At 34.7% G+C, this 27,221-nt stretch overlaps 1 protein-coding gene across 4 annotated transcripts in view; it reads left to right on the top strand.

Moving 5' to 3' along the window:
• ANGPT1 (angiopoietin 1) overlaps positions 1 to 26,420 on the top strand; it is a 252,989-nt gene extending 226,569 nt beyond the window's left edge. For 3 of the 4 annotated variants that reach the window (XM_073893095.1, XM_073893096.1, XM_073893097.1), the window contains 2 exons: positions 12,188 to 12,318; positions 23,873 to 26,420. In XM_073893095.1, coding sequence (XP_073749196.1) covers positions 12,188 to 12,318; positions 23,873 to 24,033 — 292 coding nt within the window. In that variant the 3' untranslated portion in view covers positions 24,034 to 26,420. The remainder of the gene's footprint in view (positions 1 to 12,187; positions 12,319 to 23,872) is intronic. The other variant, XM_025871000.2, reaches the window with a different exon arrangement.
• The last annotated feature ends 801 nt before the right edge of the window (positions 26,421 to 27,221 follow it).

Genomic DNA, 27,221 nt, shown 5'->3' with positions numbered 1-27,221 from the left:
GGTATTATATGCAAACAATGAATCATGGAACACTACACCAAAAACTAATGATGTAATGTATGGTGATTAACATAACATAATAAGATAAAATTTAAAAAAAATTTCAGACTCATTAGAAAGGCATAGTTTATTGAATGAACATGTTTTGTTAGGTAGGGGATTTTGCAGGTTAATTTTTTTCTTTTTTTCCCTTTTCCATGTTTTTTTCTGTTCTTGATTATACTTTGTTCCCTAAAGTTAATTCCTTTATTTTTTACTGCATTAACTAGATTAGTAAATCCTTTATCACAGATAGTATAATAACAAGCTTAAAGGTAGTCCCTCTTTGAACCAACAGAAAATCTCTATTAGTAAAGTATGGATGATAACATTTAACTATTTATAATGTACATCTTATCATTATAATCTTACTACAATATTGATGCACAGTTTGGGAATATTCTTCATATTTTATTATCTCCATATTATTTGTTGGAGATGAATGATAACTTCAGGGTAAAACTGACTAGCTGTGTTAAAGCCTTGTTCTGGAAGAAATTCCACATGAAGACATAAATGCAATGTTTGAATCAAAATTTTAAAAATTGAAAATAATTTAGCCGTTAAATACATTTTTACACAAAATTTACTTTTGGCCAACATCTTTATTGGGAAAGAGTTTGATGTAATGGGTAAAACCTTGTATTGGGAATCAAGAGCCATGAATTCTAGACTTGGATCTGTAGTTATTTTCTGAATGATCTTGGACAAGTTACCTCACTTTTCCAAGTCTCAGGTCCTCAGAAGTAAAATGAGAAAGTAAGGATGAACTCTTTCCAATTCCAAAACCTTTTTTATTTGTTTTCTTAATCATTAAAGTACTCCCATGTTATGTATGCATTTCAAGGACAAAGCAAATTAGTGTAGATTGAAAAGAATTCTCTCGGGTCTCCCACATAAATTTAAGCCCTGCATTTTTTGTAAGTATTGCAAAACTTGTTTTACTCTTTTTAGTGAAACGTTTTTCATTTCTCTGATCCTCTGGGCTACATGGTCCTGGCTAGAACCAGTAGCAGATGTGTTGAAATACTAAGAGGAAAGTTACTTTTTATAGCAGTTCTGGACTGATCAAAGTAGAAAAAATATATATATAGGGAATCACCTGGCAGTTTCTACCCTCTTGAATTCTTAGCCTAGATTGCAAACTCAAGGTTGTAAGTAGTTTTATTTGTATTGTCAAATAATTTCTCCAATGTGGGAGTTATATACTCTATTTAGACTATGATTTTTGTTGAGTCCTTTAGTTTTTTGGATTGTTGGTTGGATGAGATTCATCTCCCTGATCTATTCAACTCCAAGCTCTTCTGGTTTTTTTTTCTTTACCTGAAAATGATATGTAAGAATTTCTGTATTGTACAATGCCAAGCAAATGAAATAAAATATTAATAAAATAGACAACATACCTTGTTCCCTAGGCCAACTGATCTTGGAAAAGGATGCTATTTTGTTGTCACTAATCACTAGTCTGTGGGCTACAAGAACTAGTTTCTCTGCCTACAGTTTTGATAACTGCCACTAGATGACAGACCATAAACCTTGATTTTATGGAACTCATCTTGGATGAATAACTGAGGGCTTAGTGAATATTACAAGATTTAGTTAATTATACTTTTTGAGTAGAAATTTCAAAATTGTCACAATGACAAATAAAATGTTTATTACTCTCTAATTTATACAATAGTTTTTCTCTCTAGATGATTTGTTTCCTTTACAAGAGACTTTACCCATTTCAACCATAAACATCTTAAAACCATTTTAAATAATTATGCCAATTATCAATAAGTAACAACATTAAATGCATCAACTACAAGTCCCATGTTAGTAGTACCATCATAACATTCAACTTTACTATTAAATAAAATATTTAGCCACATATTTAAAATATTTACAAAGTACTTAGATATGCTTCTTGGGGCTAACATCACAAATGCTAGTGTTGATGCTGGTCTGCTTATTCTAGTGAAAGAATCAAAAGTACTTTTTTCTTATGTGGTTCAGTTAGGAGTTCAACTAAACATCTGTATAAAGAATTATTTTAGCTTTATTCATTGTTAGGCTGTCAATGAAAAACAACTTCCTTTCCCTTGCATACCCTTATAATCAATGGTAGAGAGAATTTTCTAAATATGAAGATCAGAAGTTATTATATAAAAATTTGGAGGTCACATTATTGTTATAAAATAATTATCTTTAATGAACTCTGCTTTAAAATAATAGATGCGATTAAAGATCCAATGAATAGTTTGTACCTATTTATAACCTGATTCTTAAAGTACACCTTGTGTTCTTAGCAGAAGAATTACATCTGAATAGTGTATGCTTCTTTGACATTTCCTAATCTAAAGATATGCTGATTATAAGAAACGTTAAGTCAGTATTTCCTTGGCTTGTTAAAAAACAGTAATTTTAGGGGCACCTGGATGGCTCAGTCAGAAGCATCCGACTCTTGGTTTTGGCTCAGGTCATGATCTCAGGGTCCTGGAATCAAGCCCCACATCAGGATCCATGCTCAGCACAGAGTCTGCTTGGGATTGTCTCTCTCCCTTTCCCTCTGGCCCTCCCACTGCTCTCTCTGTCTCTCAAATAAATAAAATCTTTTGAAAAAATAAAAATACAATAATTTTAAACATGCAGTTGTCTAATATCCATAATTATTTTATTTCTTAACTAGATATAGTTTTGCTTTAACCTGCATAGCTTCACTAAAACTACTCTCTTAAAAGTTGTTATAATTATTTTGAAATCAGGGTCTGCATTCCTTTGTTTGTCCAGCCAGCTGGCCATCAAACATTTATCATGTTGCTAATATTTTCCTGATACTATTCAGTTGTTTCCAAACTTCAGTGTGCATATAGTCAACTAGGGTGTTTGTTTAAAGTGCAGATTTCTAGGTTCCATATCCAGAGATTCTGATCTTAGGATAGGACCTAGATCTCAGTTCTACCAACTACACCCAGGTGACGCTGATGCAGAACTAACACTTTCATGACTCTAAAAGGAGACACCATGCTTTCTGGTTTTGTGGTGCTAATAGTTTAGAAGACAGAAGAAAACATGATACAGTTGACTTAAAAGTTGCAGCTTTGGTATGTTTTAGCATTTTTTTTTAAATCAGAGTTGTGGACCTTTTAAAAAAAAATGGCACTATGGATCCTCTCCCCAGAACTACTGAAAAAAAACAAATTTTGCTTATATTTCTGTGTGATTCAGCTCCACACTCAAAGTCCTTGGATAAGAACACTTGGAATTAGGCTCTGGTTGGACAGTAAAGAAAAGTGGTCTGTTTAGCTGGGGTTGAGGATGGATGGGATACATTGGAGGAGATTGAAGGGGACCAGGAAAGGCTTCATAGAGGAAATCCTTGAGGATTGTGAAATATGACTAGGTGCTCATGAGGCAAGTATAGAGGATGATGGCAGAAGGAAAAAGGTCTTGAGATTTCAGCCAGAGGAGCAATGTGGATAAAGACCCAGAAGTGGTACAAGGCAGTGCCTTATTAGACAATAGCAAGTAAATTGTATGTGGGAGTTCACTGTGCTACAGAAAACGGAGGGCCATGGTCCTTGATAAGGAGCTTGGATGCTATCTTATACTAATTTTGAAGAGAAATAAGCACACTGATGATTTTGGTCAAGAGAAGAATCTGCTTATGCACACTAGAGCCTTATTTGCAGAACTTATAGCAACACATTATCCAAGTACAACAAGAGAAAGTATTTTCTTTTTGCAAAACAACCTCAGACAATGCCTTTCAATGGTTTTCAACATTCTACTCACCCTTTCCCCTCTCTCTGTCTTCCCCTAGGGGATGCTGGAAAGAAAGTTTCTTGCTGCTCTTTAAACAAATTAAAATGAGAACAAACCTACCTCCCTTGAACTTGCTTATACTAAAAAAATCACCAATTTCAATCACAAGTTTAACAAGGTCTTGACTTAATTTTTGGTAAAAAAGCAAACCCATAAATTCTCTGAGATGGCCGTAGGACTGGTCTTTTAGGCACCAGAATGGTGTCCAGTCAGTGAGCCACTCACTTGGAGCTGACTCTGTCAGCCACACGTGACACCAAGGGGATTAAAATATGTTTAAGGGACTGTTTGTATTTTTTACAGAGGTCTTGGTGCCATGTAATTCATTTTGGCACTCATTTTTTTAATGTATTCTTAGAAAAGGGGGGGAACACTGGAAGACTTTATTTTATTTAGAACTAAAACTAGGGAATTAGTACAGTGTGTATTTCTAAACTTCGGGAAGTATGGTTTCATTATCACAGATTTCATGAAAATTATTTTTACATGTACAGACTAGAGTGTACTCTCTCAGTGCTATGCAAAGGCACAGAAATAACAGTATGTGAACTCTGTTTTCTTTAGAGGAAGAATTTCTCATGAGTTTTGAACACAGGCAATCTTCATGTCATTGAGAAACACTGAAAACTGTATTTTACTTCAGTTTGAAGCAGGAATAGCTGGTAGCAGTGTTTCCATTGTCAAGAGCTTGAGACCTGGGTGGTTGATAAACTCAGTTTTACAAAGTCCTACATTATATTAATATTTCTAAATCAAGGGAGAGACATTAAAATGTATACTGTCAAAACAAACAGATGGTAAATTATCATGCAATCTATGCACATATAATGAAAATCAATATATAAAACAATGAGAATCAGAAAATAAATAAAACTGGATTTTCTCAAGTTTCTCATTATTTGAGCTGAGTTTTCTGTAACTGGAAATTTATCTTTCTTAATCAACACAGATTCCCATGACCATCACTATCTCAGGTATTTTTCACACTTGCACATCATCCACTAAACATGTTCAAAAATGAATAACATATCTACCTCAGGGCATCTGAGGCTTAAAAAGCAAATAAGATAATGTACTCCTTCTTAGCATAATGGCTAGTTTAATATACAGAAATTCTGCTGATCCCTCAATGATCCAATTCCATTTGAGAACAAATGACACCAATTCAGGAAGATTGAACATGATGAAGAAACTTTTGGGGAGGAAGGATGAGAATTACAGGATGAGTTGCCATGGGTGATCTTTTCAAGGATTTTTCCCGGTATCAATTATGGATAAAGAAAGGGAAAAAAAGATCACATGCTGGATTCAGCCAATAAAGTACCCTGATATATGGCAAGAGAAACAGGATTCTCAAAAGATTGGAATGTTAATTTATAAGAGTAAAAATTTGAAATAAAAGATCATTATTCAGGCATCTGGGTTCAAAATAAGGTAGACCTTTCTGATTTCAAATTAGAAAATTAATGTCCATGGGGCTTGAATTGTAAAACATAATTATAGAGTTAAAATGGTTATAAGCCATCTCTTGAGATGAGTAAAACTTAAATTCTAAACAATTTTCACTCTTAGTTCATAATTGACTCAATAAATATTTATTGAAAGTCTGTTATGTATATAATATATGGAGTTTACAAAGATGACTGAGATATGAATACTTATTAGGAGCTGACAATATGCTAATGAAATAAAAGCACATATATAAATAATAATAATAATACATATATAAATAATAATAGGAAAACTGAGATGTGCCACAAGAGAAGCAATTTATCTGTTCAATGGCAAGTTAGAGGAGAAATGAGAGGAGGCTTCCTGTGTAACATTTGGACTTGCTTTGAAAGATGGTTCATTTTGGGCTTGTGAAGATAGGGAGAAAGGGACCAAATCAATAAAGCTCTATTCATTTAAAGAACAAGATACACTTGGACAATCCTGAACTAGAGAGAACAAAATGTTTGCATCAAAGATGTTACTCTGAAAAAAACAATAGAAAATATTATTTAGCTAAAGACAATTTTACTATATTAGCAAAGTCCAATATAGGACTCAAGTTTCCCCTAACATAAATTTATATTCTTTCCTTTATCTCAAGGCTTCCAGTCTTAGTAGTTTCCACCAGAACTCTGCATACTTAACAAACAGGACATTTTAAACATAAAGAATTTCAGCTTCAAATACTAATACAATAAAAGAACTAAAATCTGTCTTAAATGCCCAGTATCAAAATAAGTTCATTCCCTGCCTTTTCACTTGCGATTCCCAGAACATTCAAATGACTGATGGAAACCTTTTTCTTTCTTATCTGTTTTTTTTTTATGTTAGGTAACCTCAAAACTTAATTGTGCTATGGATTTCACAACGTTTTTATTGAAAATATTCTCTTCGTCCCTCTCCAAAAGTCCATGTCCTCCACAGCCTCCAAAGCTAACCTTTTCCACTAAATTTTTTGAGCAGTTTAGCATCTCCTGAATTTTTCTTTTACCCTCTTTCCAACAATACTAATTATTTGTATACTTCCCAATAATGCCTTTATAGCACCAAACAAATGCTTAGTTTTGCTAAAACTAATATGTGGTTTGGCAAAAGAAAATTGTCTTTGTTTTCAGCAGAAGATGCCACCTGTATCATTTAAACTCAGTTCTAAAAGACATGTTCTGCTAGCCCTCTTTGCTGATGGTGCCCAGCTCTTTTGGTAAAGAAGGGAGGGTGGTAAGAACAGAGTCAACCCTGAGCAGCAGCAACCAAGAGACAGCCGTGTGGGGAAACTCTGTCAGATTGAGTCATTGCTACCAGGCTTTGAAAGAAAACCATGGGGGTCATTTTGTATTTTCTTCAAGTGATTGTGAGAAAGACAAACTAGTTCCATATGGTGGCAGGGAGAGAGCTCAGAGCCAGAATGGAAATCTGCTGCAGGAGATCTCCTCAGCTTGTCAGTCTGAAAGACCTTAAAGTTCAGATATCTGAGAGTCTTTCTACTGTTTAAAAGAGCCAAGGCCAAACTTCAATTTGTCATACATACAACTCCCACTGTCTTGGGTAATGAAAGAGACTCTTGCTTCCCTGAATACAGTAAAGATGTAAAAATGGTGGGAAGTATGGCAGTCTCTTAAGGAGACAAAATTAATGAAAAACCAGACTCATGACCCTGGACTGCCTATTTTAGAGAAGCTACAGAATCACTTGTGATGATCCATAGGTATATTTTGAAGCTGTAATTTCATAATAGAACTCACAGTTGCTCTACATTTATTAAGAAATAATGATTTAGGCTTTCTGGTTATATGAATTTCTTTAAATGAAAGAAAAGGCATAACTGTATTTTCATTGAGGATGACTAGGGAATCATGACCAATTTCAACATGCACTTATCTGTTTCATTTTTCCTAAAGATGCTAATTGAAAAAATCATAATGGCTGACATTCTTTATAGCCAGTGACCAAATCATGTAAGAAATGTGGGGTTTTTATCCTCATTAATTAGGAAAAATGGGTTTAAAAGGATGAATACCATGATTTTACTTTGTCGCTGCCTTTTTGATCACATCTTCTTTGGAGTTTTTGTCTTATTTGGGGTTTTTTTTCTTTTTTTCTTTTTTTAAATCTTCCATATTTCTGTCCCTAAGCCAAATGCTTTACTCTGGAATAATGTATTTGTTTGTTTGTTTGTTTGTTTGTTTTTTATCTCCTAACACATCATCCTTCATGCAAGCCACATCTGTACTGGCTGAACAAAAGAAATAGATGTCCAGGATTCCCATGGTGTTATTTTATGGGCATATTCTCCCTAATGACTCACACTTTAAATTTTCTTTCACCATATTCAGATGCAAGGCCAACTTTCACCCTTCTGTATATCGACTTTTCTTTTGTAAAGTGAAGTTCCATTAGCAGAATGGAGAAAGCCATAGATAATTAATTAAAATAAAGACATTAGAAATTAGCCAGAACCACTGTTAAATTTAAAAGAACCACCTAAATATTCCATTTGAGCCTCAATTCAAATAAATCTTATCTAATTAGAAAAAATACTTGGCATTAGTGAATGGCCAGCTCTTAGTTTGCCTTTATCAAATAACCAGCTAAAATTGTTGGCTTTGGGTCAATAATTGCTCCTCTCTACTAGCTAAATAGCTGCTAAGAAAGAATGAGCCCCTTAACTGTTCAGATGACCTATCCTTGACTACACAGTTGCTCCCAAAATCCTTGTGGGATTCCACAGAAGCATAGTTGTCCTCATTTATAAATTTCTTAAAATAGTGGTGAGAAAAATTATTTCTTATGCACCATCTCTATTTCCCAGTGTAAGAAAATGAGTGTCCATGGATGCCTCTTCCCTAGAAGAGCATAATCAGCTCCCCTGTGACACACTAAGGATATAGACTCAGGGTAAATGAATACTACTGTATGTAAATTACAAGTTCTACTCAGTCTTGTATAGTGAAAATCCTCTAAATATTGGTCTTTTCTACTTTTCTCTTTTTCATTGAGATATAATTAACATATAACATTATATTAGTTTTAGGTTTACAACACAGTGGTTTAATATATGTACATATTGCACAATGGGCCTTCTAGGAATGGGGACAGCACATGCAGATATACAGAGAAATGAGAGTGTGTTGCTTTGAGGGAACAAGTAATTGATAAGCCTGGAGTATTATATACATGGACAGGAAATAAGCGATGAGAGGTGTGGGGGGGTTGGGTGGTGTGGGAAAAGTAGAGGAGTGCAAGATCTTCAAAGTCCTTGTAAACCACAATAAGGAATTTGGACTTTATCTCTCATGTGTTGGAAGAACAGCTGAGGGATTTTAACTAGAGTAGAGGAATAATGAGATACAGGTTTCTGAATGAGCCACTTGGAGCATGGATTTTAGGGCAAGGGGGAAGGAGCAAGACTCAAGGCAGTGAGACTAGTTGTTAGGCTTCTGTAATAATCCAGAGAAGAGCTGCCAGAACTAGAAGACTTACCTTCTAATGTTGATTAAAAGGATCTGGAAAAATGTCTCTTTTTACTTACAGACTCTAACATAGAGCAATAATGAAGTCTGTAGAGGTAAAGGTCAGGAAAAGACATTGTTGATGTGTATGCTACACTTCTTTCTACATGCTTCCATACATACTTGGGAGATATATGAAGGCACCCTTAAACTTGTAACAATTTTGGGGATAGTCATACAATAGCTTCCAATTGATGTTGGAGAAGAATAAGAAATGGCATGAAAAAAATGGTCATACAATTATGTATGGAAAGCATGGTATAAAGAAATCTGTAGAGTATGATTTTATTTTCATTTGTATTTATACATGAAGACAAACTGTTTTGAAAGATGCAAAACTAATATAAGTGATTACTTCTAAAGAGATAGATGAGATAGGTCTGTGGGCAACTTTATGTGCATTGTTCAAAATTTTTGTAACAATATGATCAGATATTACATTTATATATATATTACATTATATATATATATATATATATATATATATATATTTAAAATAAATAATATTTTCAATTTGGAGGGGGAAAAACAAGGACAAGACCAAATGCATATAACCATGACATCAAGAATAGTTATATTCAGAGATGAGATTTGGGTTGCTTTTTATTTTCTTCTTTTTGCTTTTCTCTACTGCCTAAATTTATAATTGGGCATTCCAAAAAGAAACCATTATAAACTATAAGTCTTAAAATATAACCCTCTTGTGAAAGGATAACAGTATGAAATATATCCAGCACATAGCAGTCACTTCCATAATATCAACTGAACATTTGTGCTGAATTACCTGAAAATGAAGGTGTAGAAAACATTGTGTTCTGGAATCTCTGTTCCCATCAGTGAGCTTAAAGCTACTTATAGGGATAATGGTATTGACTTACCTTTTGAAAAAAAGAAGGAAAGTCATCACAAATCATAGAGAAGCCAAGAATCAGAGATGGAATTAGCATGGCTCATCCAAGAGTACCTGTGGGGTAAACTCAGCCGGTGTCGGTGGAGCAGATTTCAAGCCTGCAGAGTCACAGCTATTTAATTTTTGAATCATTCATCTTCTTCCCCCAACTGATTCTGTGTTCACCAAACAAGCAACTTTCCAATTATAACTTGGCTTTCTGTGTGAAACTCTCTCTAAGAAGACCATGAACCTGGACCCCACAATGTCCCAGTTTTGACTGTAAATGGAGAACTTACAAAAAGCCTCCCTTAGCTTTGTGATTGTGTGTCTATCTCTGAAAGGCTGAGAAAGTGATCAAATCTGGAAGGTTGTAAATTCACCCAGGTAACTTGTCCAAGCTCCCATTGGTGACCTCTCATCTTTCTTTCCCCTGATGAAACCCACCCACCCGTAGGCTGCCTGCAACCTGAAATGTAAATCCATGCTTCAAAAATTCGACAATTCTCTATCACCAGTGACTTTTAGCCTGCCTCTCAGAGTTTTAAAATACAAGCTTGTGTATGATAATTTAGCTTTAGAAGCTGCCTTCAACTTACTGTTAACCACAGGTTCTATTAATCATTGAAAACAATAAAACCTGAGTAGGGCTTAATTGTATATTTTGTTCTGACTAAAAAAATCTCTGCAGAATATCTGTAAAATGTATTGACACAAGCATACAATAGTACTGTTATTTGCTAAAACTAATATCAACTTCACAAAATAATAGGGGGACCTTTACATATACTTAGGTACAAACACAAGTCAAATATATACGTGAAAAAATAAAAATCCAAATATTAATTGACCTATATTATTTCTATTTTATAATAATGTAAAATTTGTTCAGAGCTGGCCCAGGTCCTAGTAGTGTCTCCCTCACACAAAGATATTAACTATTTTGTGGGTGGATAAGATTCATAAATAAGACTCAGGTACAGAAGTGGTAATATACATGGATATGAAAGGAATATTGCTAGATGATTTTGATCAATGAGAACAGATGAACCATATTAGGTAGAATTAGAAAGAAAGGTAGAGTCTCAACCAGAGAAGACCTTGAATATCAAAGTGACACTTCTGACAACCTTAGTTTGGTTATTCTAAATAACTTGGACCTTGGACCCCCAAGGAACCACTGAAGGACCTGAGCAAGTTTGCATTTGTTCAAAGTACCCAGATGGATATGGAAACAAAGTATAGGATCAGTAGGAAATGACCAGACATCAGTGAACTACATTAGGCATCGATTGTGATTTGTCCACTAGTTTTTAAATTCTAGACCAGAATTCTTCAATCTGTAAAGAGTAATATGAGATACTAATTGAGAATATAAATTCCTATGCCTAGTGAAAAGGCCTTTTCCACAAATAACCAGATCATTATCTACATGTGCAACTGTTGGAGAGCCCCTGATCTAGGTTAATGTAAATTTTATATAAGAAATGTTTCTAGAGAGTAAAGTAGGTTAGGTTCTTTGAAGAATGCCATATTTGAGGTAGAACAGTTGGCATTTTGAACTCAATTTTAGGGATACTACTAGAATGTAAGCTCCTTATGGGCATGGCCCTTCGTCTGATATAGCTTAAGTACTTAGAACAATTTCTGTTATATAGTATGTGCTCAACAAATATTTGTTCAGAGAATGTATAATGATTAAGAACTTGGATTTTAAAGTCAAACACAGCCAAATTCCAGCTTATTTATCTTCTCTAAATCTTAGCATAAAAAATTAGTATATTGATGCCTAGATCACAAATTTAATATAAAATTAAATTAAATAATAACTGGAAAGCATTTAGCAGAGTGTTTGGCATGGAGCAAGTCCTCAATCAATGAGAATTATTATTAGTATTGCTATTAAGAATAATGTTTATCACATCATTACTGTTCAATATTAACATAATTATAAGCTGTAATGACACTCTACAAGACATTTTTTCTTTGGAGATTAATACCTGTGGTAATAAAATAAACCCATTTTCCTTTTGTAGATCATGCACTATCAGAGGACCATATGAGTTTGAATATGCATTGTGAAATAAACACCAAGCATACAAACCATAGATAATTTTACTGTGATTTAATCTTGTCTTTTCTTTTCTTTCTTTTTCTTTCTTTTTCTTTCTTTCTTTCTTCCTCCTTCCTTCCTTCTTCCTTCCTTCTTTTTTTCTTTCTTTCTTTTTCTTTCTTTCTTTCTTTCTTTCTTTCTTTCTTTCTTTCTTTCTTTCTTTCTTTCTTTCTTTCTTTCTTTCTTTCTAGCTTGGGTCTTATACTAGTTTGTTAGAAGGGCTGAGTACAAAGAAGGGAGAAAATGATGAAAAAGGCAAACATTCAACAAACTGGTCTTCTGGGTTCTGTTATTCTGTTAAATGGCTTATCTTTTCATTTTTTTTTTAAACTTCAGGTTGTATTTAAAGGGTCACACTGGGACAGCAGGAAAACAGAGCAGCCTGATCTTACATGGTGCTGATTTCAGCACTAAAGATGCAGATAATGACAACTGTATGTGCAAATGTGCCCTCATGCTAACAGGAGGTAAGTCCTATGGGGCCATTCTCTAAGTTATGTTTCATTGGTTTGAGGCTTGAAGTTTCTTATCTGTGAGAAAGGACTGTGATCTTCTGGTCAGGAAACTTAAGAGCAAGTCCCTAGAGATCATTTTGTTCTGCCCACTAATCTACCATGTGTTCTTGTGCAAGATGTTGCTAGCATATTTATAAGTTTGCCTCCCCCCACAGTGTCTATAAAAGGTGCCCGCTAGGCTTAATTCTGAATACATTCTTTAGCTTCTTGAAGTGCCAGTTATTCTGTCTTCTAAATAATCATAATGATACCTATTGTGGAATGAACAACTATTTGGGAATTCAGCCTCAGGGTGGAGGGGGAATCCTCCGTACAAAGTGTTTTGCAACTGTGTAGTAGAGTTCATTGGTCATTCTGTTGAAATGGAATAAGAAGAATAGAGGTATAGTTAGATACAGTTAGATCCAAAGACCAGCTACACTAGGGCTTTGCATTATATGGTATTGACTTCTGTAAGACATTTGAGCTAATATAAGAAATTCCATTAAATAATATTGTATCACTGAGTAAGAAAGTTAATCCTTTTTGAACTTTTTAGTATATTTCCAGCTTTCTGATTGTGTCAAAGAGAAATTCTGTTTGGTGCTAGCATATCTGTAACACTTCTTCAGCACTTACTCAATAATCACTCAATAACCTTCATAGTGAAGAAGGAGCAAAACTCTTTGGCCTCAGGCTCAGGGCCTTGGTTAGACAATGGAACCTACCTAGAATTAAATAAAGTGATTTTATTTTAATTTTATTGGGTTTTATATTTACCTTTTATTATAGCAAGTGGTACTGGTTTCTTCTTTAAAGGAATTATGTAATCTTTGCATTTTTAAAGTATTCGCAATATTTGATATATAACACATTACTGATTTAAAGAAAAATATGAATTAAATATTAATAAAGTTATAAATGGATAATAGGAAAAATCTGTGAAGTTGATACACGACTAACTGGGGTTTGAGAAACACTAAGCTAAAACCCAGTGGCAAGCAGTGTAGCTCAAGTACGTTATAGGCTCTGGCAAGGAAGGAGTTGGCACCAAACAAAATTGTAAAGGTAACTTTCTTTCCAGTGTTTCTGCTCTCACAGTTTCAGAGTTTTTTCCCTCTCTTAATGGAATAGCAATCACTCCCTGCCCCTGTTCTGATTCTCCTTCTGTATTAATCTACAACAGAACATGTTTTCATGGCAGTAAGGAAAAAAATCTCGAAATTGAGTATTTTCCTTCCCAAAATATGATATTACTACCATTATTATTATGTATTTTTATATGTTATTGCACAGGTTGTACTGTCTTACTCGAGCTCCAAACCAGTTCTGTGAGATAAGCAGGGAGAGAAACTCTAATCTCCACTTTGTACATAAGGAAAATAAAAGCAAATTAATGCTCACCATTTTGTATTTAACATCTAGCCCAGTAGATGCAGCACATAGGAACTCAATTAAAAATATGGTGCATGAATGAATGAGTAACCATCTTGTAACCCTTGAAATCACTTTCAAATTTTGAAGCCAATGAAAGGTATCATTAGGTCGACATTTTCTCGTCAGTTAACAGAGCATGGAAGAATATGGAGAGGTGACTTTGAAGAAATCTTTCCACCTTCATCCCCATCCCCATGTCCTCCATTTTTACCACCACCACATCACTTCCCATTGACCACCATACTTACATCAATATCTTTTCAACATGAGACCAGCCCTAGCCTTATCAAAGCCAATCTGTTATGATTCTTCTTCTATCATATCCTTCTCCCTATACTTAAAAATGGTATTTTGACATCACATACAACCTCATCAAATAGGTAAAAGTCCTCTATATGTAACTTTATGACCCCCTCTCCGCAACACAGTTGTTAGAAATTTAGAATGTTTTCCAAAAATGGTACCCATAGGTTAGGTTTTAAACTTTTTTCCTGAAAGAAAATTCTTCTTCTCATTACCTCCCTGATCCCAAAAATGGGATTGTCAGCAAATTTATACAGAGACAAAAGGATTTTGATCGTTTAGTTTCTTGCTCATTTTAATATTGAAATATGCTTCAGTTTCTCCACATCTATTTTTACAGATAATTTTTCTTACCAAATAAATGCAATGCATGAAAGACCAACAGTAAAATCTTTCAAATGTTGCCTTAGAAGAGCATTCCAATATGTTCATATTTCTGTCATAATAAAATATAGAACAAAGCAAAGCAACAACCTCTTGGTTGTTGATGAGAAAACTTCATTGTTCAGATTTATGATTTTATTTCTGCTTCAAATGATTGAACTTTGTCATGTTCTTTCATCCATAATCATTTTTGGACCTGCTTCTTATTCACCAATAAATACATATGTTGGGGAGAGAAAATTTCCACTTATTGCTTGGGCTGGAATACTCTAAGTCAATGTGTTTTTGTAATAAACGCCATTACCCTATCAAATATCCTTTTGAAAGAATCCAGGCCTTGCAAATCTGTTCACTCTGCAAAGCTAAAATGTGGAATTTAGATAGCTGAGAACTGGAGAACATAAGGATGAATGTCAGTGACAGTCCAGGTAACTTGAGTATTGCCTGGAACTTATATCCTACTTAGCTACTCCCCACCACCAATACTATTCTGTCATATTTTCCCTTAGAACCATTTTCTTCATCTAATGATTTTTCCTTTCTTTTTTTTTAATTTGCATTTGAACTTACTGCCTATTTAAAGTAGTTTCTTTTAAGCAATAAGATTTCATACTCTTTGAAACTAATAATTCACAGTTTTCTGTCATCATCAATTAAAGCTTTGTTTTATCTTGTTTATTTATATATATTTTTTCCTTTGTTTCTTCTCAAAGAAGCTAAGGGTAAAGTAAGATTGAGTGCCTGCTAACTGTCCTAAATAGTTTTGCCCAAGTACCTGGGGGAATTTTGGCTGGAGAATGTGGTATTGTTGCCACCCTTATCTGTCAAAGACTGAACAACAGGAGATGAGCTTAATTGAAAGCAGAAGGTATTTCAGCTAGGCATAAGGTCAAAATATTATTTTGATCTTTCTTTCTTCTTACCTAATATCCTAATTCCTTAACTTCCTTCTATCAATGTAACATATTTTTAATAAGTAACTGTTAAGCATCAACTATTCTTAGAGAAATGAGCAAGACAGAATGGAACTTGCATCTATTGAGGGAGACCATCAACAAAAGAGTAAAAAATAAATAACATAATTTCATATCATAGCCAGTTTTGGAGACAAAATATAACATGTGATGGGGTTATTGGAGGATGGGGAAGTGACTTTAGGAGTCTCCAGGGATCAAATGCTGCTAGGGAGGATTGTGCATATAAAGCTATTTTATCTAAAAGAGTTTACTTACGCATGTTCCTGAAGTTGTAGGTCTAGATAAGAATGTCACATTTTCTTCTGGTTCTGTGATTCTGTTTTCTGTGTACTTATTGTGGCTAAAGTAGGGGAAAACAAGTAATATTATTTTTCATTGCATGAGATGTAATTCATAGTACATTGTAGAGTGGAAAGAAGGTATAGGGGCTGAGAAAGCACATTTGCATCAATAGAAATAGGTACAACGTTTTATATATATATTTCCTTTCTCAGAAGTATATGTACTTATTCCTACCTTACCAGAAAGCCAGCAGTTTTTCCATCCAATTTAAATATTGAATAATTTTCATGTTTTCTTATATATTTCTTCTGAGACCAAAGCATGTATTTCAAGGTCAAAATTGCCACATACATCTTCTATACAACTGCCCTTTAATTAATCATTGAATAGAGGTAATTTGTCAGCACAGATTTATAAGCCAGAAATGTCTTTGCTCTGTGATGCCACTGACCTTAGGAAAATTTGTAAGTTTTCTCCTTAGGTTTCCCCCTATATGAAGGATATTATGAAAAATCTGTATACTTCAGTAGTGGGAGGGACAAACTTAAGAGATGATTATAGGAAGTATTTTTAATCCTGTAGGACAGTTCCTATTATGCCCTCCTGAGCCCAAAGAAAGGAATCAGTTTCTTTTAAACATAAAAGTTTTATCTACTATTTAACATTAAGAAAATGAAAACGCAATCTCATTCAATGCATGCTTTTGTTAATATGGGTTTATTGTCTATTAAAACAAACATGCAAAAAACCTCTGACTCCATAATACTGACAATGAACAACTTTTAGATTCTCACATTCAAAGTGAATGTTACATTCAAAGAAAACATGGTCTTTGGTACTAAATTAGCATTCTTCAAATAAGTATTTCTAAAAGTCTGTTAGAAACTACAATTACTAAAGGTTGCTGGCAAAACAAAACAAAACATGGTATTATTTTACATTCCTTTCCTTACCTTACTTTTCTTTCAACACAATTTCCACATTTAGTGTATAATATAAAAGCTATGTAAAAATGTGACCTAACCTTCTGCAGAAAGAATCTGTTGTGGTAGAAACTTCGATCTCTTTTCCCACGCATAAACTATGTCAGCCGACAGACAAGACTTTGCTAAAGCTAACAAAGGATATTTCTCAGTTCAGCCCTAAAAGACAGGATAAAGCCATACACATAAATTTCTTAGTACACCCTACAACTTACCAGATGCTAACAGCAGAGAGTTGATAAATGCTTGCAGAAGAGGGTTGATATGGCCTGCTATAGAATCTTGAAGAAGACAAAGAAAATGAAAGAACTTAGCAGCTTCTCCAACTAGTGAATGATGCTGAGTGACAGAATCTTTGGGAAAATATGATCATCTTAGAGTTTTTAATAATCCAAGAAGGACATACTAAACATTGTCCGATAACTCACATTCCCCAGGTTTTAAGGCAAAAATGTTGAGAGAAAAGATCCATATGGGTAATTTAAGGTTGACCACAGAAATATACATTGCATTACTTTATTTCAAAGCAATTACTTTTAGTACATAATCCATAAGCCTATTCCTCAAAAATGTATGTTGCAAGGACTTTGTGCTCTCTACTACTATATCCTCAGTGCCCAAGCATGGTGCCTGGCACATAGCATGTGCTCAATAAATACTGGTTGCATGACTGACTGTTTTATCACAGACCCTGAAAGGATTGCAAAATCACAAAAGATACCAGTGAGAAGACCACTGAAGTAAATCAGTGTGAGTATGAATGTGACTGTTGTATGAATATATATATTTGCAAGCACACACATGACACAGTATGATGAATATGAGGATTGGGACTAAATTTTAAGAATAACTAAACCCCAGAAGACTAAACTCCAGAATTGGAAAAATTTGAGCGTTAGGTTCCTGACTTCCAAACAAATATGAACATGCTAAGTACAAAGGTTAGGATTATATTCCTATTTTCTGAAGAACATTTTCACTTATTGGAAAAAGAGCAAAGAGTATCAGAAAATGTCTTTCAAAAGGTAAATTTGGAAAAAAAGAGTGAACCAGAACTGATAGGCCTGTAGTACAAGGCTGCCCCCAAAGGTTAATAATTGACAATGGCTGAGAAATAATCACTTAATTGTGTGGTATTTTACTCTAATATTACGGCAAATATTTATTGCAGTCGTATGCACGGGCATTTTTGCATTATCCTAAATGATTTATATTTAATAACTTACATGACACTTCTAAAGACCCTTTGAATTCAGCACCACAATAATGCTGTTGGCAAGAATTGAGATACAGAAAAGTTAGATAATTTGCCAAAGTTCCCAGAATTAGCATCAGGTAAGATTTGAACACAACCTCCAGAGAAGCCATCACTTTATCCACTTTATCTACTGCCTCTGATAAAAGGAACAGCATTCAAAGACACCAGTGAGCTCTGTTTTACTGTTTGCAGCACACATTCGCAAGGATTTCCTCACTTTAATGTTCAAAGTGAAATGCAGTGCAAGGGAGGGAAGAGACAGTAAGAGAATACCTAAAGGTTTTCAGTGAATTCAAGATTCCTGGCCAGGATCAACAACTTTTTCGTCTTTGGAACAAAGAGAAGAGAAAGGAAAAAAAAAGCCAAGTCCTTGGCCTGAAGGGGATATAGTATGAGATGACAGAGGGAGTGCAGACCTCTAAGAAAGGTCTTTCGCCTCCCTTGCAGCTGCTCCTTGAGGCTAGCTATGGATTTGGCCAACTTTGTACATGTGAACTCAGGAGGTAATTTTTCATAATGATCCCACTGATAACAGTGGCACCAATCAGTTTTGTTCAGCCTCATTCTTAGCAAGAAAAGAAGCAAATTTTCTGTGCAAGTTGTTTTGCACATTGCTGATTAGAATACATGCCTTAGAAAATTAAAGAAATCCATAAAAACAGATATATCTTTTTGTTTTGCTGTACTTTTTACCTTAGAAAGGAAGTGTTGAAGGACATTTTGTTTAGGATTAGAAGAATTTGAGAGTTAGGTTTCCTGATTTTCAAATAAATTTGAACTTCCTGAGTACAAAGTTTAGAATCAAATTCCTACTTTCTGGGCAAAGTTTTATTTATTGGTGGTAAAATGTGAGTTTTCTGCTTCAAAGATAAAAGACTGGAATGACTTTTAAAGGCCTGGGTAGCCCGGGATAGTTAGTACAAAACTAAATTTTAATGAGTTAAGTGTAAATGAATTAGAAACATGCATCTCAGATTTCTTATTAAAATATACATGAGGTTACAGGTTATGAAGAAAAATGCTTGGCAACATACATCTTAGCAGTTGCCAATCTTAAAACATTTGAGACATTTTATCAGTTGTCCCAACAACAGATGGAAGCTGCTGGTTTCTTCCATCCTTTGCTTGCATCGCTGAGTTCTTTTATGGTTAAAATGCCTTTCCTAGATTAACTTCTTTAGCATGTGGCTCGTTTGTTATTCGTAGGCACACACAGAACAAAGTACAGAGTTTAATATTTCCTCAAGATTGTAGAGGATGTATAATATCTTCAGCTATTTGGTATCTTATCAGAGAGAAGCTGCAACCCCAGGCATACTCTCTGTGTGTTCAAGAAGAACACCTCCATTGCTTGCAAACTTATGTATGTACTGATTACCCGTGAGCACATAGGATTATCTATGAATGCCAAGGAGTCCATATGAGTAACCAGGACCCTGCTATAGTTTTGCTTGCTTTCTATAAATATATTTTAAAACCTTGTCTTTTCAGGATTTATGTTTAAAAGAGCTGGCCATGCTTTTTTTTTTTTTTCAAAGAAAAGTAGAAAGTAGAAATTCCTTTGTTGTTTTACTGCATGTGTCAGAGGAAACGGAATACCTGCTTGCATACAAATAACTGTTTTTGCTACCTTGAAGTTTGGAGTATTTTATAAAGAACACTACGACAAAAATTGTCATGAGAAATAATCGCCCTTTCATTTTGTGTTGTGCCGTCTTAATTCATAGTCTTTGTTATCATCAGGTGTTCTGTGATTGTCCATAGTGTGCGTGTAAGATAGTCAAACACATTAAGGTCTTTGATTTCCACATGATGTCAGAACAAATCATTGAAGACAGTTGTTCCAATCATATTAGGTACTTAAGTGCCATTGTCTTTACAATGAAAACATTGTATGACTGTACTTATTTGGGTCCAAATTATTGTTGTATTTCTCTAATTAAACCCTGCCAAGCAAATAAGGAGAAATATTCACACTGACAATCTGGTCTTCATTATTAAATCATTATGGTGCCCCCCCCAAAATCGAATCCTTGTTGTTCCCACCCTAAATCTTCCATCCCATTTCCTAATAACTTACACTAAGCACTTATTTCAGATTTTACTGGTCTGAATAGTCAGTGTGTCATTTTATTTGATCTATACAACCAGGCTGTGAAAATGGCTGATCAGACAATATAAACCACATCATAAGAATGAGGAATCAAATGACTGTGTGACCTTGGAAAATCTCCTTACTCCCTGAGCATCAGTGTCTTTATTACAGTACCTGCCACATCAACTAAGATTGTTTGGGGGAAGAAGTGAGAGGATGCATATAAATATTGTAACACAATTCCTGATGCATATTAACTATTTTATAAGTATCAAATATTATAACAATAATTATTGCTGCTTAGGATGTCTTGATTATTGGTGCAGTCAGCATCAAAGTCTAGGTTTTCTAATTCCTTGTCTGGTGCACTGCAGGCTCTCCATTGCCCACAAGAAAATTTCTAAACATAAAAAAAAAAACCTCTGTGTTCTCCCTCCTGTTTATTTTGCTAGCCCTATGTTCTCCAGCCCCTTACCTAGTGGCAGTCCAGCCAAAGCAGGCTGCTGGCAGACACTTTCTCCTACTCTTTCAGAGTACAAACTGTGTTCAGAATTTCTTTCTGTTCAATGAACTCACATCAGTCTTCAGGACACAGCTCAGGTGGTAAATAAGTAAACCTTGCAGACCCACTGACAGGACTTTCTGCCTATTTCCATAGATTTTGTTCATCTCTGTTTCACAACCATCATCTCATTTTGAAACAGTTTATTGTCTCTCTCTCTCCTACACAAAACTGTACACTCCTTGAAGCCAGGAATTCTGTTTTATTCAACTCCAACCTCTGTATCTCGGTTAATATTTGTTGAAATGACTCTTAATTGATTTTTTCCCCTTGTTATGCTGCCACAGATGCTCAGGATGGCTTTGGCAGACCATAGTTATGGAATGAGGGCTCTAAATAATATTTAATTAATATTCACCCTGATAGATCTTGTTCCCCTTGGTTCCTATTCCTAGAGAATGTCTTGCTTATTCATCTGATGATGGACAAGTAGACCGGATAAACTCTAAAGTTTTCTGTGAACATTGTTCAGCTTTGCACCAAGACTGCCTACTCTTTACCTTCATTTCCTGAGAGTTTCCCCCTTGTTCACGATGTGCCAGCTACCCTGATGTTCTTTTAGTTTCTAAGCATGTCAAGCTCTCTTTCTTCCTCATGGTATGGGCAGGTGCTAGACTCTGCTTAAAAGCGTCTTTCCCCATCTTCACACTGCTGCCTCCCTCTCATCCTTCAGCACTCAATGAATATCAGTTTCTTCTGTGAATGTGAAAAGTCAGGTAGGTCCCCTCTTATCCTCCTTCATAGCTCCTTGATTCTTTTCTTTTTTTTAATCGTGATTTGTAAGTATTTTACTTATTTGCTTACTTTATGTCTGTCTCTCACATTCGAGTAAGTTCCATGAAGGGAGGACCCAGGTCTGTCTTATTGAGTATTATGTAACAACAGTCACAATAATTACATATTGAAAGGATAAAGAAAGAAAGAATGAACACAATAAGCATGAATGTTATATATTGGGGTGTCTATCATATAGAACTTTTTAGTAAACTGAACTACTTCAGACCATTGAGACTTTACACAGAGAAACAGTCAAAAGAAGTCGATCTGTCAATAAGCCTGTAGTCACTCCCCAGTCATTTGTTAAGCAAACTCTGTTAGGTGCAGCACTAAGTACAGGAGATGGGCCTGGAGATAGACCATGCCATACCATTGTTCTTAGGATTATGAACAAAAGACTATGTAATTTAATCTTCAGACTTTCTCAGCTTGAGGCTCCTATTTCTCTTGTTAACTCTGACCCAGCTGTATGGTCTTCTTTCTCCAAAATGCCTTTCCCCATACCACAAACATTACCCCACTTTACTCATTAGAAAACATACACAAGATCAATTTATCGGATTCTCTCACATGCCCCTACTGTTTCTTGTCTCTTTGCTAACCTCATCGAAAATTTCCCCATGAATGTATCCTTCAGCCTGTGCCCTTTATTGCCAGGCTGCTTTTGGCAGCAGACCTCTGCCTTCCCACAGTCTTCCAGAACTTTGTGACTTTCTCTAAACCAAACAAAAACACACACTTTTATCTTGAACGCCTAATGTAACTTGGAGGATCATTCTACAATTTGTAGTAGTTCCTAATGATGAAGTAGCTGCACTTCCTTCAGAGACCATGGTGGATATTTGAAAGACTATGAAAGGCTCATTAGGGTGAATAAATTCCCTAATATCAGAATGCTTTTTGTAATATAAATAACATTTTTACTAGTTATACTTATCAAAAAGAATTTAAAGGAATTAATCTTAAGAAAAAAATGTGGAGGGACGCCTGGTTGGTTCAGTTGGTTAAGCGTCTGCCTTCAGCTCAGGTCATGATCCCAGGGTCCTGGGATGGAGCCCCGCATCGGGCTCAGCAGGGAGTCTGCTTCTCCCTCTCCCTCTGCCCCTCCCCTGGCTTGTTGGCTTGTGCTCTGTCTCTCTATCTCTCTCTCTCACTCACTCTCTCCCAAATAAATAAATAAAATCTTTTAAAAAATATAGAATTTATGGTTCATCTTTCCTTGCCAAACAAGAACCTTTCTGAGGGCATGTTTTGACTGCATTAACATCTATGTTGTTTGCATACAGTTGGTAAAACGGCATTGAAGACAGTCTCCCAATTCATCAAGACATACCTTACTGTACATACCTTACTGTTCTCCAATATAAGTTGGTAATTAATACAGCTTGCTGCGCTCCTCGTATGACTTTATAAACATAACCTTACTGTTTTCACCTTCCAAAACTGAAAAGTGAGAACTAGCTTTTCTCCGTTTTTTTTCTAGTTTCTGCAAAATGATGCTCATGTTACAGTTAAACATCAGTTGTATAGCTTTCTCTTTCTTTAGCTATTAGTCCCTTAGGTATAACTCTGTAATCAAAGAGAGGTCAACTATATCCAAATAAAAATATGCCAGAATGTCTCTGGCATAAATCTCTCCCTAAAGATTTCAGTAGTGTTACTTCAGGAGACAGAGAAAAAGTAGTATGTTTTATCTAAAAATCTAAGAAACTTAATTCATTAAAAAATAAAATACTAAGTTATCCTTACAGAGAGCTATGCAAGCGTAGTGTCTCCATGTTACTCATCAAGTTGTTTTTCTTTTTACTAGGCTTTGAAAGAACTTGAACAGTCACAGGAAAAAATACTGCTCTAAAGGAACCTATATGGCTACTATTGATGAACACTTCCCATATTGCTATAAAATATAGGGAGAGCACAGTAATTCAAGTTCAATTTGTGCATCATAGTCATTGCCCAGTATCCAGTTAATTTCAGAAGCAATTGTGGACCAGTTCTTGGCAAAATTATGAAGTAGATGGAAAACATTTCTTTCACTCTATTTAGATGTCAGTTTTCTAAGCTTCTGAACTTCTTCACTAATAATTGTTCTATTCCTACAACAGGCTTAAGGTGGAATGCCCAAGGGTATCTGCATTTTACTTGCCCTACATATAAATCTAGGTTTGAATTCGATCTTATCTTGAATCCCAGAAGCTTTCCATCATTACAGTGGGAAATGAGTCCCAATGGAGTGACGCTGAAACTTGATTTCCATGGCAGCATTCCTCTCTGTTCATACATTGCCTAAATCGGATGTCATTTAAGACATTTCCACCACCAAGAAGCTTTTTATTGAATGCCTCCTATTTGCAAATGATCGTACAAAGTATAAAGTCCACCATGGTTAGTGCCATTAATTTCCACATGTTCAATTTACTTTTAACTGTTTCTTCTTCTTTTCTCTTTCATTATTAACTCATTTTTCAGGCTGGTGGTTTGATGCTTGTGGCCCCTCCAATCTAAATGGAATGTTCTATACTGCTGGACAAAACCACGGAAAACTGAACGGGATAAAGTGGCACTACTTCAAAGGGCCCAGTTACTCCTTACGTTCCACAACAATGATGATTCGACCTTTGGACTTTTGAAGGCATAATGTCAGAAGCAGTAATAAAAGCAACAGAGAATCTGAAGAAGCTACCAGACAAGAAACTGCTTGAAAACTTCTGAAGCAAACGATAGTGTCTCCCTTCCAGCCACTAGTGGCAGTTATGTGAAGTCACCAAGGTTCTTAACTATGGATTTGGAGCCTTTTGAGTTCACAAGAGTCTCCTGATGGGGTTAACCATGTTCATATGGCTTGACTATGGAGAATGCCACTCACTATCATGTTTTAAAAAGGGAAGAAACTGTTCAGTTCACTGTGCTTCAAACTACTACTGGATCTTATTTTAGAACTATGGTAGCCAGATGACAAATATGGTTTATTTCATGTAAAAACTGAGAAGAAGGAGGAGGAGGAGGAAATGAACAACAAAAAAAGAAGAATATACATGAAGAATAGAAACAGGCCTGCCATAATCCTTTGGAAAAAATGTATCACACCAGTGAAATGGTGTTATTTCTATGCAAACCTACTAAAAATCAGTTTATACTGTTGCACAATTTTAATAAAAGTTTAGGAAGAATAAGCATTGCCCTCTAAGTTGGTTAAGTGTTAATGGATTCCAGAAGCCTAACTCTTTAATCATACTTACTAATTGATTTCAGTTAACCCATCTTCAAATGTAAATTCCATTTTGGTAAACCATAATGAATTGTAGTACATAAAGAATAATAGTGTGAGGTAGAAACATGCTCCACTTACTCTGGTTTTTGATACAGTTTTCAGGAAAAAAGGACATAATCAAGTATGGACATATGAGATAAAAAATTATCCCCCCATGTGACAGTTTTCATTTACTTTAAAAACTGAGTGACTGATATATAAATATATTTATAGCGTGAGTAAAGTTTAAAGAATGTGAAATATACCATCAAGCTTTTAAAATAATATACATGCATTTAATATTTCCTTTGATATTATACATGAAAACAGTATTTTCAAGTATATTAAGTTGGAGTAAAAGCAAGGAAGCTGGAATGGTTCATTTTACAATATCTTTCTGCGTGTGTACACTTAAGTGTAACTTCATTACATTACTTTTAAAATAATGATTTCAGTTCTTCATTCTGTTATTTCATGCTAATTTAATTTTTGCTAATTAACTGAAACATGCTTTCCAGATTCACCCTGTTCCAGTTTCTATGAGAGATACACTTTGAAGTCTATAAAAATAAAAGAAGAATTATAAATATCATTGTACATAGCATGTTTATTTCCATGGTAAACCTAATAGCTGTTTAATCTGGAATATACAACATTGTCCTTCATTGATGCAAATAAACACAAGTTTTCAGAGAAATCTACTACACTATTTTATGAAATACATTATTTCTTCACATTTTTCTCTCTCAATCTCTGTTTTCATAGGCAATTTCTGATTTTTAAAAAATTATTTAGTGGAGAAAACTGTCAAAACCCTGTATTAAACATAAAGAAAATACACGAAAAGAAAATCCATCATAGTCACCTAAAAAGTTCTGACTGCTAGCTACTATAACTCTCTTAGTGAAAATATTCCTATGAAATAATCTATTTTAAGTGAATTTGGGGGTACAGTTTTTTGTGGCAATTTGAAGTTGCTACAGTGTTTTGTCAAAAAGTGCTTTCTGCCTCTAAGTGTGCAAGGTTACAGTAGTGAAGCGTTTTTGTCAAAATGTGAGTTACTATATGAAAACTGAAATATATATTAGATATCCTTTCTTAGAAAAATAAGTTTTTTTAAAGCAACAATAGAGATTTCCTCCATTTGAGAGAATAAAGCTATTCCATTTTTAAGAAAATGTTAAAATATACCACCAAAAACATAAGTTTTTGGATTTGTGTACAACCCCATTTTGCCTTACAAGTGATATTTGCTGATAATACACAGTCTTTCTGTTCTTGGTGACTCCTTCGTAGCACCATTTAGCCTCTCCCTCTAAAAACCTTCTCGATTGTTTTCCTTTAAGTGAATGAAAGTGAGTTTTTTTGTTCTTTTGTGTTCCTACAGATTTTTGTTACCAGTCTTTTGATAAGAAATAGTACTTCCCAACTCATATTACAAAAATAAAATGAAATAATGAAAAAAAAAACAAAAGCATGATATTTACTATTTTGTTATCTGGGTTTGAAAAATGAAATATTGTTTCCAATTATTTATAATAAAGCGGTATAAAATGTTTTATGACTTCATTATGTGCATTGTGTAATGTCTACATGTGTGTGACTGTTTAAAATGTATATCTTTTACACTTAATTATTTCAGGATAAGATAATTAGGTACTAGGATTTCGTCTTTAAATTTTTATCTCAAAATTCATGTGGTTTCTATGCCAGTTCTTAACATCAGTCACAGCTTTATTTGATTTAAATAAAATTGAAAATAATGTAGTTGTGCAACCTCATCTCATTTTAAATAAATGTTTTACAAATTTTAAATTAGGTATCTATAGAAGTATGGAATCATCAGGGGGAGAAAAAACTACTAAATGAACTAAAGCCTCAATCTTTGAAAAACTTCCAGTCTGGGATGTGATAAGAAAGCTGAGCTCCATTAAAATGGTAGATCAAAGCACTGGATCTTGGTCCCACATCTCTACTGTATCATTATATGTCCCACTAGATATTAAATGCCATATTATCATATAACAATTGACAGTAATTTCTGGGCACTCTGGATTGGAATTCTTATTGGATGTGTTGAATATTTGAGGTTGGTATAAAAGGAAAGGAACATAAAGGAGATGCTACCAGCCCATCAAGCCTGTTATCAGTGGTTTTATCAGTTCAGTCCCTATTAAGGAACTTTCTTACTTTTCCCCTTGATTCCGTGCCCATTACCACCACATTGATTTGACAATTTATTAACTTCCACCTACATGATTAAAAAAGATATCCTTTCTCCTGTTGCCTGCTTCCATTCACCCATAATCACACAAGCTTTTTCTTAAAGCCAGACTTCTGAACACGTTTCTTCCCTGCTCAAAACCCTTCAGTGTTTGCTCACTACTGCCTGAATTTGAAATAAACGTCAGGTTAACCCTGGCCTGCATCACCAGATAGCTTCATTCCACCTACTCCCTATTTCAGCCAAAATGAAGAAGCCTATTATGGTAGACTAATTACAAATATGACCCCTATTCTTCCCACTCTCTACTCATGCCCTTACAATGTGACCTTGCAGTTCATCCC

The sequence above is a fragment of the Callorhinus ursinus genome, unplaced genomic scaffold, assembly GCF_003265705.2.
Source record: "Callorhinus ursinus isolate GAN/ISIS: 27379988/994484 unplaced genomic scaffold, GSC_fseal_2.0 scaffold5, whole genome shotgun sequence".
NCBI lineage: Eukaryota > Metazoa > Chordata > Mammalia > Carnivora > Otariidae > Callorhinus > Callorhinus ursinus.
This window is presented reverse-complemented; position numbering and strand designations above follow the sequence as displayed.